This window comes from Buteo buteo, chromosome 10 (genome assembly GCF_964188355.1).
Source record: "Buteo buteo chromosome 10, bButBut1.hap1.1, whole genome shotgun sequence".
Classification (NCBI taxonomy): domain Eukaryota; kingdom Metazoa; phylum Chordata; class Aves; order Accipitriformes; family Accipitridae; genus Buteo; species Buteo buteo.
Window position 1 is genome coordinate 20,568,910 of NC_134180.1, and position 15,943 is coordinate 20,584,852.

General features: G+C 36.0%; 1 protein-coding gene across 1 annotated transcript; it reads right to left on the bottom strand.

The window, feature by feature from the left end:
* Positions 1–53: 53 nt before the first annotated feature.
* LOC142035362 (beta-1,3-galactosyltransferase 2-like) lies at positions 54–10,795 on the bottom strand. The gene is given in 7 exon segments (XM_075037430.1): positions 54–318; positions 321–556; positions 558–719; positions 721–980; positions 2,755–2,835; positions 10,247–10,330; positions 10,760–10,795. Coding segments are annotated over 7 exon segments (939 nt in total). The 3' UTR covers positions 54–238.
* Positions 10,796–15,943: the final 5,148 nt, after the last annotated feature.

A 15,943-nucleotide genomic window follows, 5' to 3' on the forward strand; every position in this document is an offset into this window, starting at 1 on the left:
GAAAGTCTGCTTCATGGAATAAAAATCCTTTGAATGCAACCTAATACAAAAACTATACTCCTGATTCAGGATGTCCCTGAACCTTGAAAGTTACCACTACATAGATGCTCTGTTTCTAAGAAAACATCTGCTGTTTTGTCCATTGTCAAAGAAAGAAAGAACTCCCTGCTATGGGCCTTTCTGTTCTGTCTGACATTTATGGTTCTTCTTTTGCAGTGTTTCCTAATACAATACATGCTCATTTGTCAGAATGTGATGAGTTAATTATATTCTTGTACAGACAAGGAGAAAATGTGACCTTGTATATGTTAAACAACAACTAGGTGGAGGTACTGTCTGTCTTCCCTTTACTTTAAGACAGAGCCCTACATAAACATCTTCCAAATGTATATATTTTATCATTAGAGAAGCATTGACAATTTTTGAAGCCAGGTCTCCAGAAAAGACATAGCCAGTTCCTGAACAAAAATAATGGTATTTGTCACCTAGGTATTCTTCTTCTGATATGTACCATTTACTTTTTTTATTCTGAATAGGCTTATGCCTTTTCATAAGAGTCTGTGAAATAATTTTGTGGAGGAGGTGAAAGAGGCCTGAGGAGCTTTTCTATTAGGTATATTATATTAACAAAAACATCACTGTCTGTCTTCATAACAAAGCTTGTGCCACTGCAATAAGAGGCAACCCACTTTGTGCCCATCAGAGTTTTAAGGGTTATGGTAAGTGTCCAGGAAGTCCTGTTGAATAATATCATGATATTGCTTGCTTTCTCTCAGTAGGACCTCATTTGGACCCTTGCTCTCAACACCCAGCATAAACAACTGAGCAACCTCGACTCCTGGAACCACAGATTCATCTCCCCAAGTTTTTCTGATGGAACTTCTGTGCTGGATTTCAGCAGCCGTGGTTGCTATTAGCAATATCAAGAAAGGTGTTTTATCTTTACACTTGTCTTTATCATTAATAATGAATTTAAATGACTGTGTTGAAGTGGATCTGGTGTTATTCCCAAATTTCTCATTTTCAGTTGGTAGTTCTCCATTTTCTTTCCCTAAGAATTGTTTGAAATCTGAAATGTTTTTTTGTAAAATATTTTCACTTTCCATCTGAAGATTATCATACCTTTTGGTAAAAAGTATATCTTTTTCTTCTATGTCATCATTGTTTTGAACTTTACTTTCAGTTAGAACAGCAAGGTGAGCAGAATTCAAAAAACAGAAAATCAAATATACTGATCTAAAAGAGGTGGAGGCAATCAGGAAAACATTTCTCTTGACACAATCCCAAGGAAAGGAGAAGAATCCACTACAGTAGTTCATGTTGGCAGCTTTGAGAGGATGCACAAAAAGCTACCTTTCAATTGGACAGATATTTTGTTAAAAGAGCAGTTAATTTGTAACTGTTTTCCTCAGTGACACAGGAAGATAAAGGCAATCTGGAAGCTTCTGATTCTTCAGGATTCCTTTTTTTTTATTATTAAAAGTATCCCATTATTTCATCTTAGAATAAATTGTAAAACTTTTCATAGAAGAAAAAAAAAAACTTTTAAAAAAATCAGGATTTCATTTTCAGGCTTATCTTCCTAAGAGAAATACAGTATGATAAATACAGTAAGAAATAAATAAAAATAAATAAATACAGTATTAAAAATAATGATTTTTCAGAGACAGAACAGAACATTTTCATATAAATATTTAAATATTGGAATATATGTAAAATATAAATGAGAATTTAATCCAGTCTTACAATCGATCTTTTAATATTTATATATATATGCAAAATACCTGTCCATCTTTCAATATGGTTGTCTTCAATACTAATAGCAGGGTACTGAACACATAAGAGGTATGGTAGAATGTAGAATATATATTCTATTTCAAATGCATACATTTATTAAAACACGCTAAAAAGATACACGTTTAAAGTAAAGATTCTAATTGCTATTCCAGTTGCTACAACAGTCCCTTCTGGGTTACAGAAATAGAAGAAAGATAACTTCATGTAAGCTTTACCAAATGTTATTGCGTAATTGAATAATCCAAAGCTGATGAAAGATTATGATTGATTATGGATTCACAGCCTTGGAGACTATTGTGATAAATCACATGGCAAGTACCTTTGGCCGTTTAGAAGCTAGATACAAGGTTGTCTAGACTATATAAAATGTTAATGTAGACAAAGAGGTAGCATTTCCAGAGGTGAACTTAGCCATCAAAAGATAGGTGTCTTACATGAGATGAAGTGCCCCCTGCCAGCATCTACCTCTGTAAAGAATATTTAAGACAACTGGCTTAGGCTAGATCTATACGTTTTAAATGGCTTCAATTGAATGAGTTGAATCCCATCCTTCCAGAGTGCAAGGACAGGTAAAATATAAATACTGGAACAATGAAAATACTGTGGCTTTGGGTAGTTTTTTGTGATTTCCATAATAGCTAGTTTCAAATTCTGGCTTCCTTCAACTAAATGATATGGAAATTTATCTAAGCCTTAGAGATGCACCACGGTTTGCAGGGAGAGGGAGATAATCACATGGACCCAACACACCACAAACTGATAACACCCAAGAATGCTATCTGGAAAAAAGTGCAAGTTAACTGTATTAAACTGCTTTTTGCAAACTGGTCTCTGAATGGTTCTCTACATGTACTCCAAAGTGAGTTGCAAAAGTATAGTGAGTCAGGGTTTTTCAAATTTTTTTTTTGCTAATGCAACGTAGCTCACAAACAAACAGCAAAATTAAACACTTCTTACCATCATCTTTGAAAATGCAGATTCATCCCAGTCATAAAAACATGGTATTTTTGGAACAGATTCATCAGGAGTTTCTTGCTGCTTCACAAAGAAATGACAGATTTAAAATGACTGAAATAGAGTCAGGGATCCTATCTCTGTACTGGTGGAGAACCTGAGGACAAGCTTACAGGCCCCTGAGGTTCTGGTCTAAGTCTTTTCCAGAGGAATTAGGAAATTAACACAAAGGAAAATGCACCAGGACATTCAGCATTCTATCTGAAAGGGAAAAAACACTCTTGTTACTTGTAGCAATGAAAAAAGAGTCTATAAAATGAGATTGGATTTCAGCATTTCAGAATATGCACCAGAAATGTAAACTAAGAAATGAACTTATGCTCAATTATAATTTAATCTGGATAAAATAGATGTTCATTAATCTGAATGCAAATGTGTGGTGTATTACCCTTGGCCAGCATCCAAACACCCACCCAGCTGCTCACCCACTTCCCCTTCCTCAACAGGACAAGGGGAGAAAATAGGATGAAAAAGCTTGTGGGTCAAGGTAAAGACAGGGAGATCACTTACCAGGTACCATCAAGGGTGAAACAAACTTGGGGAAAATTAATTTAATTTATTGCTAATTAAAATACATATGGATAGTGAGAAAAAAAGAAAAAAATTAAACCAACACCTCCCCCCCCATCTTTCCTGGGCGCCACTTAACTCCTTCACCTGCCCCCCACAATAGCAGAAAGGGATTGGGGTTTAAGGTCCCTCCCTGCTCTTCTCACTCTTCAGAAAAATCTGCTCCAGTGTGAGCTCTTCAAGGGCCACAGTTCCTTCAGGAAATATCCAACTGCTCTAGGTTAGACAGAAAAAGAGCATAAGTATATTCTATTATATACTGGTCAGCAGTTCAACTAATGCAGCTCACGTGTATTTTACACCCATAAAATATTAAGAACACAATGACTCATGATTTATCTCTAGCAATCTTCCTTCTCATGTTTTTAGTTCTTCAGAAACTCTGTTTTTTTACATATTAGCATTTTAAATATCCAGGATCCAAACCCTGAAGTAAATATAAAGTAATGTTAGAAAGAACATAGCAGTACCACTTCAGAAGGTGAGAGGACTTTCTGTATCCACTAATTGCTTTGCTGCTATTTGAAATGTGAGAACTTCAGCACGTGAAAATACAAAAGCAAAAGGTAATTTTCAGTGTTTTGAGTATACTTCTGCGTGGCAATTTTCTTGATGAAGCTAAAAACATTTTGTCAGTCTTTTTTGACTTCCATTGGTTTTAACAGTGCAATTCTCTTAGATTAAATCCTGGTTCCGTTGTGGAAAGAACAGGAACTTCTAAGAAGACCTTTCTAACAGGCAGACAGAATATTTATCGTTTCAAGTTTGACAGAGTTATTACAAGATTAGCAAAGAATTCATGTTACAGAAAAGCAAAAGTACATATGTCTAAAAAATTAATTATAGTTTATCTTGCTTATGACTTTTAAAAATGCCAAGAAGCCCTCAAAATACAATCCCCCTTTTCTATTAAAATTCCTCCCAGAAAAAAAACAAACCCATACTTTGAAAATAAATTCTTACCCACAATAATTACCCATACTATTAAACCAAAACAATTAGAACTCAGGAAGATTATTTTTCTAAAACCAACTGTATAGCGAAGTTGGAGTAATAACTGCCATGTACATTAAATTGCCTCAGTGACACACTGATTATTCACATACACACGCATTTAACTACATTTTTAATTTAAAATTACATCAGATATGCTGAAAGAAGCCAGACTTAGGCCTTATTAAAATAATAAAAAGGAAGAAGAAGAATATAAAGGAGTAGAGAAGAACAGAAAAGGTATTAGAAAAAAAGAAAGGAGATTAATACGGTACTTTTAGTTGCCACTCCTGTTTATGTTATCTTTTTCTTATTTATTTAAAAAGGCAGACTTTACAGCTCATGAGTGAAAATCTACCTCACCAGTTTCTAATTCCATCCTATCTCATCCCAGATTTTTGGAAGAATTTCAAAATAAGACAAACTCCTCACATTCTAGCAATGCTTTGATATTTCCCCAGCTTCTTGAAGTAATGACTTTTAAAGTCCAGTCCTTTCAAGGTGGTCACACAAAAGGCAAATTTCAAAGTAATCTTTTGAGAAAATGATACATGTGTTTAAAGATGGAAACTAAGGGCTGCCAGAAAGCATGAGACAGCTAATTTAATTTAAACTTGCCAGTTGGTAAACACTTCACAGTACCTTGACTCCTTTGTTTCAATTTAGTTAAGCTGACTTTTAGTCAAATTGACTAAACCTACATAAAAGCATGAGCTGGGAAGCAAGAGAAAAGCAGGAGATGCACCATCTGAAATAAAGGCAGCCCCTCCTGGAGAGCGGCTCTGCTCAGGGCTGGCAGTCCTTCTGGCTCAGCAGAGCAAGCAGTCTTCTGTGAAGACTAGATTGCAAAAAATCCCCATGCCCACCTCCTGCTTGATCTGTAAGAATTCCCAGGGATGACTGTGGAGTTAGTGAGGTGAATCCATAGCCATTCCACCCCTCTTTTTTGAAACTTGTATTTCATTTCAAACCTACCTAGCACAATATTTGGAGGATTGATTTGGGCATCTCAGTGACACTTGCTCTCAGTGGTTATAAAGGGAAGCAGGGATATTGCAGTTTCTGGCTTTGAAGCAAGCTTTTCTAATTTATTCTTGGGTTACAGGTGAAAAAAAGCTTTCTTAAAGGCAAATGAGGACCAGACAGCTAGTTCTACTTCCTTTTACCAGCACCATTTGGCCTCCCAGAGAACTCAGGCAATTCTACTATTGTTTACACATATAAACTCATCCAAATGCATACTGTTGAGGCTTGAATTGAATCGGTGGTAGAGAGAAGGAAGTGAGGAGAAAAAAAAATTTTGTCTTGCTGTGTATTGCTGGAAATAGCTGCATTTGGTTATTTCAAAATTTGAAATAAGGTTTTATTTTGCATAAATGACTCGGTATATCTTTAAAACAAGTTTCTTTTACAATTATTACAGCAATTTGAACAGCAAATGGCTTAATAAACTGTGAAGGTAATTAAGCACTTAAAACACTGAAGAACTATGTTAATAACACTTTAAAGTACTTAATGAGCATATGGAATCAATTTAATAGACATATAAAGTATTTATTTTCTAGTGTTCTGTAAAATCTTTGTATATGTACTTTTATGATTTAAATTATGCCTAGACTGAGTTAATCTCATCAAAATGCTACTTCTGCACAGAAACAATATTTACTTTTTTTCACTGGAACATTTGCAAAACTTTTTTTTTTTTTTTTTAAACCAGGAGTATGTGAAAAACTGAAGATGAATTTTATATTCTCCTTTTCTTTACATAAGTGCAGTATGGGTTTAAAAATAGTCTTAAAACAGAATTTAACAGCAACAGCTATCCTAGAGTTTGCTTGTCTCTAGTTAGCTGCTATATCGATTTTTCTTAAAGTACACTTGGAAATGGGGATGCTAAATATTTAATCACATATAAACAGCACAATTCCCTGTTTTTATGCAAGTGAAGTGCAATTCTTACATGTAAAAATTTGTCATGGGACAAAGGAACACACTGCATATGTGGAGCCAAGAATTTTTTGTTAGTCCAATCAAAAAATGGTTACTAGTTTAATTTAATTATTACAAAAAGGGGGGGGGGGGGGCAGAGCAGGGGAAAAAAGTTCTACACACAGTCCCCAGTATCTCCCCCTTTTCTCTCATGTCATTCTCACCTTTTTTAATGCCCCTCTGGTGGGGTCCTATGAGTCAGTGGTGGCAGATTTTCTCAAGAAGGAGGTGGAGGACGAGAAGATTTTATGGCAAATTGTCAGTGTCCCACATTCTCTACCAGGCGGAATGTCCTGATGTTGATGGAAGTGTCTTCCCTACCTGAGAATCCACTAGTGCTGATTTCCGAGTGTTTTCCAATACACCACCTTCCTCTTTCTTCGTTGATTCTCAGTTCCACGTGAAAACTGATTCTATATGCATGTTGTGTTTACATTGGATATTTCCTCTTTCTTCTCTTTGTTATGGCTAAATCCAGTTTTACCCAGCTCCCAATGGTGCATTACTATAATAATAAGCAATTAAATACTGGTGGCACTTTTCCTCAGTTACCATCCCATACCTACACCCCTTGGTACTACAGTATCCTTTTAGTTTAGGGTCATTAACAGGTACTCAACACAGAATAGCCATTTGCTGCAGAAATAAAGCAAAATGACTATAAAAATAGGCATTATGCCACATAGTTGTGGAAAGCTAAACTAAGGCTAAAATTAATTGAGTAATGGTAGCCAAATCACCACAGAATTTGCTGTTACAGCTTAAAAAAGCTAGAACAAAGCTCCAGACAGACAAGGCCAGATCAAACAAATCTGTGCAGTTCTGAGGCTTGCAGAGTTCATACAAAGGTGATGGACCGTATCCTGTTAAATGACCTGAAGAAGGAAACAGTATCTTTATATGAAATACAAGCAAGTGTGTGCTTGGGAGCATAGTACAGAGGATGATCTTGGTAATGCTGCAGCAGTTTTGCTGTCTGGTGTGGTTTGGTTCACAGCAGTAAAATTCAACAGATCTGTGATGGAAATTGTTAAAAAATAAAGACAGCAGATTGATTCAGAAGTGGCCAACACCATTATTTCAGTTGAAGGCAGTTAAGATTAGCATGAACTCTGAATTTTTGACCTAGAAACATTGCTAGATTTTCATATTTCTATTTCATATCTATCATAAAATGTTATTTCCCAGTAGTCTGATAAATGGCTTTATCAAGATATTAGCATTTGTGGGAAAAATAAAAAAGTCTTCCTGCTATACAGCTAAGCAGTGCTAACCTAAGAATAAATGTTTTTGCTCTCAGATAAGACAGGAATACATATGGAGAAGAGACTGGCTTCTGAAAATGACTGCCGGACTAGTATGTCAAAGCTACCTCAACTATCTTGTGTGCTTTGAGATATAATGCTTCATTTTAAGAGAAAATTTAATTGGGTCTTGCTAGAAAATATAATTTTTAATACAGAGATGTAAACCTAAAATGCAACCTAATAAAGTATGTTTTATTGTATTTGCCCTTCTTTCTACAAAGGGATATTTGCATAAGCACATACTGTAAGCACCTTATAGTACTTTTGCTCATGTATACATAAGCACCATACTAACAAAATAAGCTATTTACTTAGCTATTTTCCCCGATTGTGAATAGGAAAAACAGGAATTCTCTCAAATACTTAAAATATTTTTATTAGTTTTGATACTACATTTGTGTCTAAAATAGAACACTACTTTGTTAAAAACAAAACAAACAGAAACCCACAAACATTAAGAACTTTCTGACTCTTAAAGTCTCCTTCCAGAAAGAACTTTCATAGTGAAGAGATAAGAGATAGATAAAGGTGTAACCTAAGCATGCCAAGCAGCGTGCCAGTTCAGCTACACATTATCACTGAGGGAAAGGGGAAGGGGAAAAAGCAATAATATCAAAGGCCAGCCAGCAAACCCTGTGTGGATAAGAAAGACAATTTCCACAGCTATTAAACCTTGTTTTCTTCCTATGTCACATCCAGCAATTAGGCCCAAGAACTATAAGGTTAATTTACATATGATGTATAACTGCCTATTCCTTGTTATGTCTGTTGGTTTCTTTAAATTAAAATATATTGTATTCTCAGCAGTCATGAACAACATGCAGACAAGAGAAAATCGATTCATACCTGCAGGGATCATGTGGGAATTTCTGAAAGGGCCCAGTTTCCGGGTCTCACTTAGAAAATGCCATTCTAGTGGAAAGGAAGACGGCACTGCTTCTTACGACAAAAATGCTGAACACTGCAGAGCAGTAGTTCTGAAGGAAGACAGCCTCCCTAGTTTTAGGTTCTTTGGCAGGTACAAACAGAATATAATTAATTCATCCAGGTAGAATAGAGAGAGTTGAGTATGAGAGTGTGTTGAGCTGTTTGTGTACAGATATCCATAGAAAGCTGAACAAAGAGAGACCTTAACAGGACTTCTAGACTGTGAGTTGCCCCAAAACAGTATCAGTTTTAACTGAGTCTTTTCTGACAAATGTCTGCCTGTACCTTTGTAATCTGTACTTAAATAATTTAGACCCCATGTATCTTCCAAAGTATCTATTTAATGCCTCATTACTCTATTTCCCTAATCCGAACTGACACTCCCATGCTACACTTAAAATTCATTACTTCTTGAATCGTTGAAAACAAATATTCTTTGTCTCTATGAAGAGCATTTGATAACCTTTACCTTGTCCCTTCTCAGACTTCACTTCTATCCCCAGTTCTGACATTTTTTGAATTTCTAACCATTCTTATTCCTTCTCTTCAGTTCCCTCCAGTAGATTGACATCTCCCTGAAAGGACAAAGGGGGCTCATTACTTCAGGTGAAGCCTAGCACAGGGGGAGTAGAATAGAAGGATTACTTCATGTGTCCTCTAAGCTTTCTCCCTGTTAGTTTCCCTGTTCATTCCCCGCACTGGGAAAACATTTGTCTTTTTTGTAAGTATTACATTCTTGATCCATGTGATCTGCTATTGCAATAACAGGTATAGCTTGTGACCTGCTCCATGCTGGGACCCACTTCCACGAGGCTGGTCAGCTTAGCCCATATGCTACATTTGTTTCTCATTATCTCAGATAATTGCCACTTTACCCTACCAGCCACAACCTCATTATTTTAGTACATTATTCCAAGCCCCTTGTGAAGCCCTAGTCAATGGAGAATTCCATTTTCCTAAGAAATCACTGCAAGGTAGTCCTGGGGCTAGTTTTTTAGACATTTATATAATCCCCTCATGGTAGTTTCATCTGCCCCATAGCTCCTTATCCAGTGGTTCTGCCCCACTCACTAACAAAAGTGAAAAGCACCTTGTCATTACATCCTTGACTGCTTATCCACAAATGCGAGCAGTTTCTCCTTATTTCTGACAAGCAATACATATCTTCAGTAAGCTTGCAATGCTTTTACATAGATATGGAATTGTTGTGGTTTCCATTATAGTCACTTAGGCCCTCTTCTGAGTTTGGCTTAAGAAACCTGTGTCATCATTGTGTCAGCCCTTATGACTATAGACAGAGCGCTAACCACCCTATTGGTTATTTCTTATTTATACACTATGTTGCAGAAGATATTTGACACTTTAAAGATATAAATAAGTACATAATTTCATGTAATAATTTAAAGGCAAACAGAGTTGCATGCATTAAAGCTATAAACACTTTTATATATCTAAGCAATGGCAAAATAGGTAAAACTTTCCTACATACAAAATTGTTTTCTAGTTTACTTGACGTGAAGCGTTTTGTAATGATGCCATCTTGTGACCACGGTGAAAATGACATGCTGTCTAGAACTACAGCAATATTTCAGTTTTTCCATATGTTTTGGGCTCAGGCAGCTAGTGAACAGACAATGTTAGGATCAAACCGATGGCGGTGGGTACTGGTCTTTGTCCCATTCCGTTGCTTGACCTAAAACTGTTTCCCCATGGTTTTCATCAAGTGGCTGGGTCTTCAACAGATAGTCCAAACAGAAGGTGCCAAACGCAACTCCCAGTAGTTTCCGAGTATTAAAAAAACAAAACAAAACAAAAAACAACAAAAAACCAAAAAACCAAACCAATACTTACTGGCATATGTGGAACTGGCAGTATGATTTTCTTTAAAAATTATACCTCATACAGAGCCTTCTATCCAGACTTATTTATGAATTGAAAGATACCATTTTAACATTAGGGAAACTGGGTCTCTGCAAGGATATTACCACACTACATACAACCACCTCAACTGTTATCTGAATTTACTAGTGTATATAACAAGGCATGAAGATAGGGGAGTATGAGGAATTCAATTCAAAATTTGGAATCAGCAGAGAGAGATATTATATTTAAAAACAACTGTTGCTAGCAGTAGCCTAAGGGAAGCCAGTTGCAGAACATACTTGCTCCGTTAGTCCTCCACCCAGAGGTGGCCCCATTATGAATTAGACAGCTATTTTGTACTCTACATACATATACATGCAATTGTTTTCTTAAATGTATCGGGAAAATATGCAGAAAAAAAGTGTCTTAGACACAGTATAGAACAACACATTAGGTTAAAATTTCATTTTATGAAACGTGTTTTTCACATGTTTGTTGCAATTGTGTCTGGATTCTTAAACTAAATTCATCATGGGCACAGGAACCAAAACTACATCAGTTTTCTGTATTAACTTTAGTACATGGCTGGGTTTTTATAACAATTAAGATAAATTAGAATAGCAATTTATATTAGAGATGTTTGGCTAATTTATATTTTATAATTAAAAGTTCTGAAATAATGAGTTGCTTAGATCCATTACAAAAAAAAAATTAATATGAATTTAATTATGGGTGTTTATGTGTGACTAGTTCATAAACAACTAGTCTTCGGGATTAGTGTCTCCTAATGGTTTACGTGGATTCTTGTAAAAGCTGCAGAACGTTCAAGTCTTTCTTCCCCCTTCTCTTGGTTAATCATGAGCTTGTATAATTTAATTCAGCTAAAAGTGACATTTTATAAAGCTTCATTATTTGCCAGAACATGAACTCCTTGTTCTGTCACCACAGGAGGACATGCATATGGAAAGTCTTGAGCATTTCTGTTCAGCAGTCACTGCCTGTAATTCAAAGGGCTTGTTCACTGCAGGGATCAGGAATGTTTCTTCACCAATGTAACTGTGTGGGTCTCATGCTCTTTCCTATGTGGATTCACCACAGGGAGTCAAAACACAGGAGAGGTAACCTAGAACCCCTTCCAGCTGGGAACGGTACTGAATCAACTCACTCCTCTCCTGGATACAGTCATCTCCTATGGTTGCTGCCACATTTTTTAATGTCACTCTTATGCATCAGGCATGAACAATGCATGCTCATCAGACCTTCAAAAGATGAAACCAAAATGTTACCTTGTTTGAATATTCTGACTTACTTAGAGGTGATTTTAGAGGTGAGATGGATAGAAGCTGTCGGCCTTTCCCAGACAGTTATGGCTGTAAGCATGTCCAGAGGAACTACGCAGAGCCCTTGAGAAATCTCCCCAGTGACAACATAGACACCAATGGATTTTTCAGGTGCTGTGGGGATAGACTGAAGTTTAGTTGAGACTTGCAGTTTTAGCTGTATATGTCTGAATTTCACCTTAATCTTCCTTTACACTGCCCATGTTCTGTTGCATGTGGTAAGATACCTTCACTATCTAAAGCCACACTGTATTTCAAGGAGACCAAGGTGATGTTGATTGCTGGAGTGCTGCGGCTCCCAGGATTGCTGAGCAGGAGCTATCTGATCCAGGCACAGGTTTTACAACCTAGATTTTCAAGTTGGTGGTCCTTTTCTAAACTTTTACAGATAAGCCCCCTTAAATGTAGGAGAAAGATCACCTTCCTGTAAGGCTTGTTAAGAAAAATTGGCCTGTATAAAGGATTATATCCTGCCTAGGAAACTATGCCACGAATTCCACCCAGATTAAATCTTCATTTTTAGACAATTCCAAAGAAATACCAGCATAATGATCTACTTACTGCTCATCAGCTAACTTGGCCAAAGACATCTGCAAATCCAGATGCAAGGGTGTTTGTCCCTAGCATAATTGTTTCAAAACCACTACATCATGTTTCAGTTCTAAAGTAACGAGAAGATGCAAAAAGATGAACATAATGAAATGCAGGGTTAAATAAAATTTTAAAAAGTACCTTTACTTTCCTGAGTGAGACTATCTATCTATGCCCTTCCTGTCAAACCCTTCACCTTTCTGCTAGATCCCCAGGAATTTATTCTCAGTCCTGACAGTCAAGAAGGATTCCTTTAGAAGATGTTCAGCAAGTTGTCATAGGGTACTCAGAGAGTTGTGTGTCAGGCCTTGACAACTTTCAGCAAAATGGGCCTAAAAAGGCAAAATTTTGGTACTCAAAAGGTACTTTGAAACAGCAACTTATTACCATGATACTTAAAAATAAAATACCCTCTGATTCAATTTGTTTAAGAAATTCTGGGAAGGAAGATTTTCTTTTGTTTTAACTTTACATTTCAAGTGGAAACAAGACTTTGCACTAAGATTTCTTAAATTCTCTCTTAGGCTAAAAACTTCAGAAGTCCAAGTATGCACTGAAATAATAATCATGCACTGAAGGTAATTGTAATGCACTGAATGATAAGTATAAACAGGATTCGCTTTTCTGACACCCATCCCAACGTTCAGGTTGCACAGAAGAGTGAACATTATTCACTTGTATGGAAAAGCTCTGTTAAAATGCTCTAGAAGTTGTAGTGGTGGTTATATGTAACTAGTTCAAAGTAGAACTAATAACATTTCTATAGGTCTAATAGGCATTCCTTTAATGTAGCTGAATCTTAGCTGGGCCTCTAGATGGTAGTGTAATACCACTAATAATAACAGGAAGGCGTATTGGAATATGAGTATTTTCACTTTTCTCACTGGACGATACCCATCTCATGTTACAAAGTAGTCATAAAAGCAACGCATTATCAGTCTCCATAAAAGTGGCCAGTAGTTCCAGTTCAGATTTTATTGGAAAACTGTCTGGTTTCCACCATCTGAATTTGCATTCTTATTGGCTGTGACAGCCAAATCATTATTGCCTAGCACAGGTCAGGGTTAAATCACTCTGCTGTAATAAAATAAAAAAAAATTTTCTATGTTCCTTTAGAGGAAAATTAAATTGTCATTTTAGTCTGGCACCTAAACAAACAGCACTTTTATGTCAGCAATCTTTAAAAAACCAGCCTTGTGGGAAAATGAATTCTGAGAGGATTTAGAATGTATCATGTAGTCTTTTCAGTACGTATTTTTGTAGTTCTTTAAAATGGCTTTCTTGTTCTGCTTTTGATGTTTAGAGTATTTACCAATAAATTTAATCACTTCATAATAGATTTATGCATAAATTGTGCCAAGAAATATTTATGTCTTACATATTAAAGAATGGGTTATGATGACTAAGCTGATCACATTGAAATGATGTAATGATTATTTTTGATTCATACTAAGTTTTACTTCCTATGGACAGAGTTGCTGAGCTGGGAAACTAAACTTTCAAAATCACTCCTACAAAGGTTAAAGAAAGCGTAGTTTTCTAGTCATTCAGGATACCACAGCAGATAGACTGAACCTTTATCAAGACACTGTGAACAGTACAGCACACCTAAAATAATGAGATATTTTTCTCTCTGATCACCTCTGAGACTGTATTTTGAAATGAAGGATAAGGTACCCTTTTCTTTAGGCTATAGTATTTGCAGTGGAAGTGTGTTTCTAGCACACTGTCTGCATCATGGGATCCTCTTGACTGGGCTGAAATTCACATCATGGGAATTGCGTGAAATTGTTCATAAAACCGTAGTTAGTTTACATCGTTTGTGAAAAAATAAAGAGGGTTTAATCCACAGTTTTCTCAAATACAAAACATATAAATGCAAAAATCTCTCTAGTTGTATCTAGAAGTCAGATTCAATGCGTTTTGAATGATATATATTGCTCCTACACTCTGTAACTGTCTTGGGTTCTATGCTTCTGAAGTTAACCAAATATCAAGTAGTCACAATCCTGAAAAACAGGCACACTTCGGTGCCACAGAAAACAGAAAGAACCTGTGAAATCAAGATAAATAGCAACATAGTCTCCTAAAACAAAATCTTTTGTCCTGAAGATAATAAATAGAAAAGCAAATGATCGGATGACTTCTGCCACTAAAAATATTGGGCCTTCAAACACAGTTTTGCACTTCAGAATACTACTGCAATAAGTCTATCATATATAAATAAAACATAGTTTTGAACTGTCGAAGTTATTTTTTCATAACATAGGAGCAGCATCTATGTGGCAGCAAAAGGGAAGCTACCTCAGCAGCAAAAGCAGTAGAAAGCAAAATTTATTAATACTGCATATAGACTTTCCCAGTTTTCAGAATAGTAATTTGTTGTGTATTTCCCCCATGACCAAAAATTTCCAAGGGAAAAAAAAAAGCCACCGTTCTCTGCTATCCTCAAATGATCAAGTCATCTAAAAAGGGAAGCGTAAACAAAAGGCTCCAACACTAGAATTCTGCTACAACTTGCAAATTTCTTCCTTAGTTTGAAAGCAAAGAGATATTTCAGACTTTGCATTCCTACTGAAATGCAACATACTGTGGAAGTAGGAAAGTGGATAGAGAATTGAGATCTGAAACACCACCTGCGTGTGCCAAGATGAACAATAAGCAGGTCATTCTAAACAAAGGACAAAGACCTTTGGAAAACTTGAGACAACATTTTAATATAAACATGTTTATTCTTTATGGTTAGGATTAATGTAAATAAAATCTTATTGAAGTAATAAAGTATTCTATTGGTTTATATATATGGCAAAAATATGAATCGATTGGAAGTTTCTGTCTCTAAATTTTGATGAAAGAAGCATATGCTTTTTACAAGCTGGCTATTCACTTTGCCTGTGCACATAGGAGAGTCCCTTAATTTGTCTGTTTTGGTGCTATCTCCATGGTCTTAGAGAAGAACTTTTCCCTCCAAAACAAATAGAGCAGTGAAATGAATCTGAGCTTCACACAACCCAAGGGAGTGCCTCAGATACCAAAATGATACACACTCTTATGTTTTTTTCCACCTTTTTATGTTCTATTGTAGGGCTCCAGAGGGGAAAAAATTCTTTTTCAAATAAATTTGAAAGGTTTTGATCATTTATTGGTGCAGTTGAAACACATTTTGAAAGTGGATAAGGTTTCCAGGAAACTGTCAGCACTAGTAAAAATAACTGAGGCCTATTTATGAAATCCTGTTAAGCCAAATTTCCTCCAAGGGCATGGTATGAAGGAATATAGGTTTTGTCCCTCTTTTTTATTCATCTCTTGTTTCTGAAGTGTGGGAGATAATCACATTGCTAACATGAAAAACAGCTTCTTATGCACAGCTATGCAAAGACCACAATTTAAAATAGTGCTTAAGCTTTCCTTCATTATAGAAGTTGCCATAGTCACTTTATTTCCTTATAGAAACAGTGATATCCTAAGTTGTTTATTCCCTTTTTCGTAAATAATAATAAATGGTTCTTCTGATGGGCAATTCGGATTATTGCTTACAAGTGCCACCAAGTT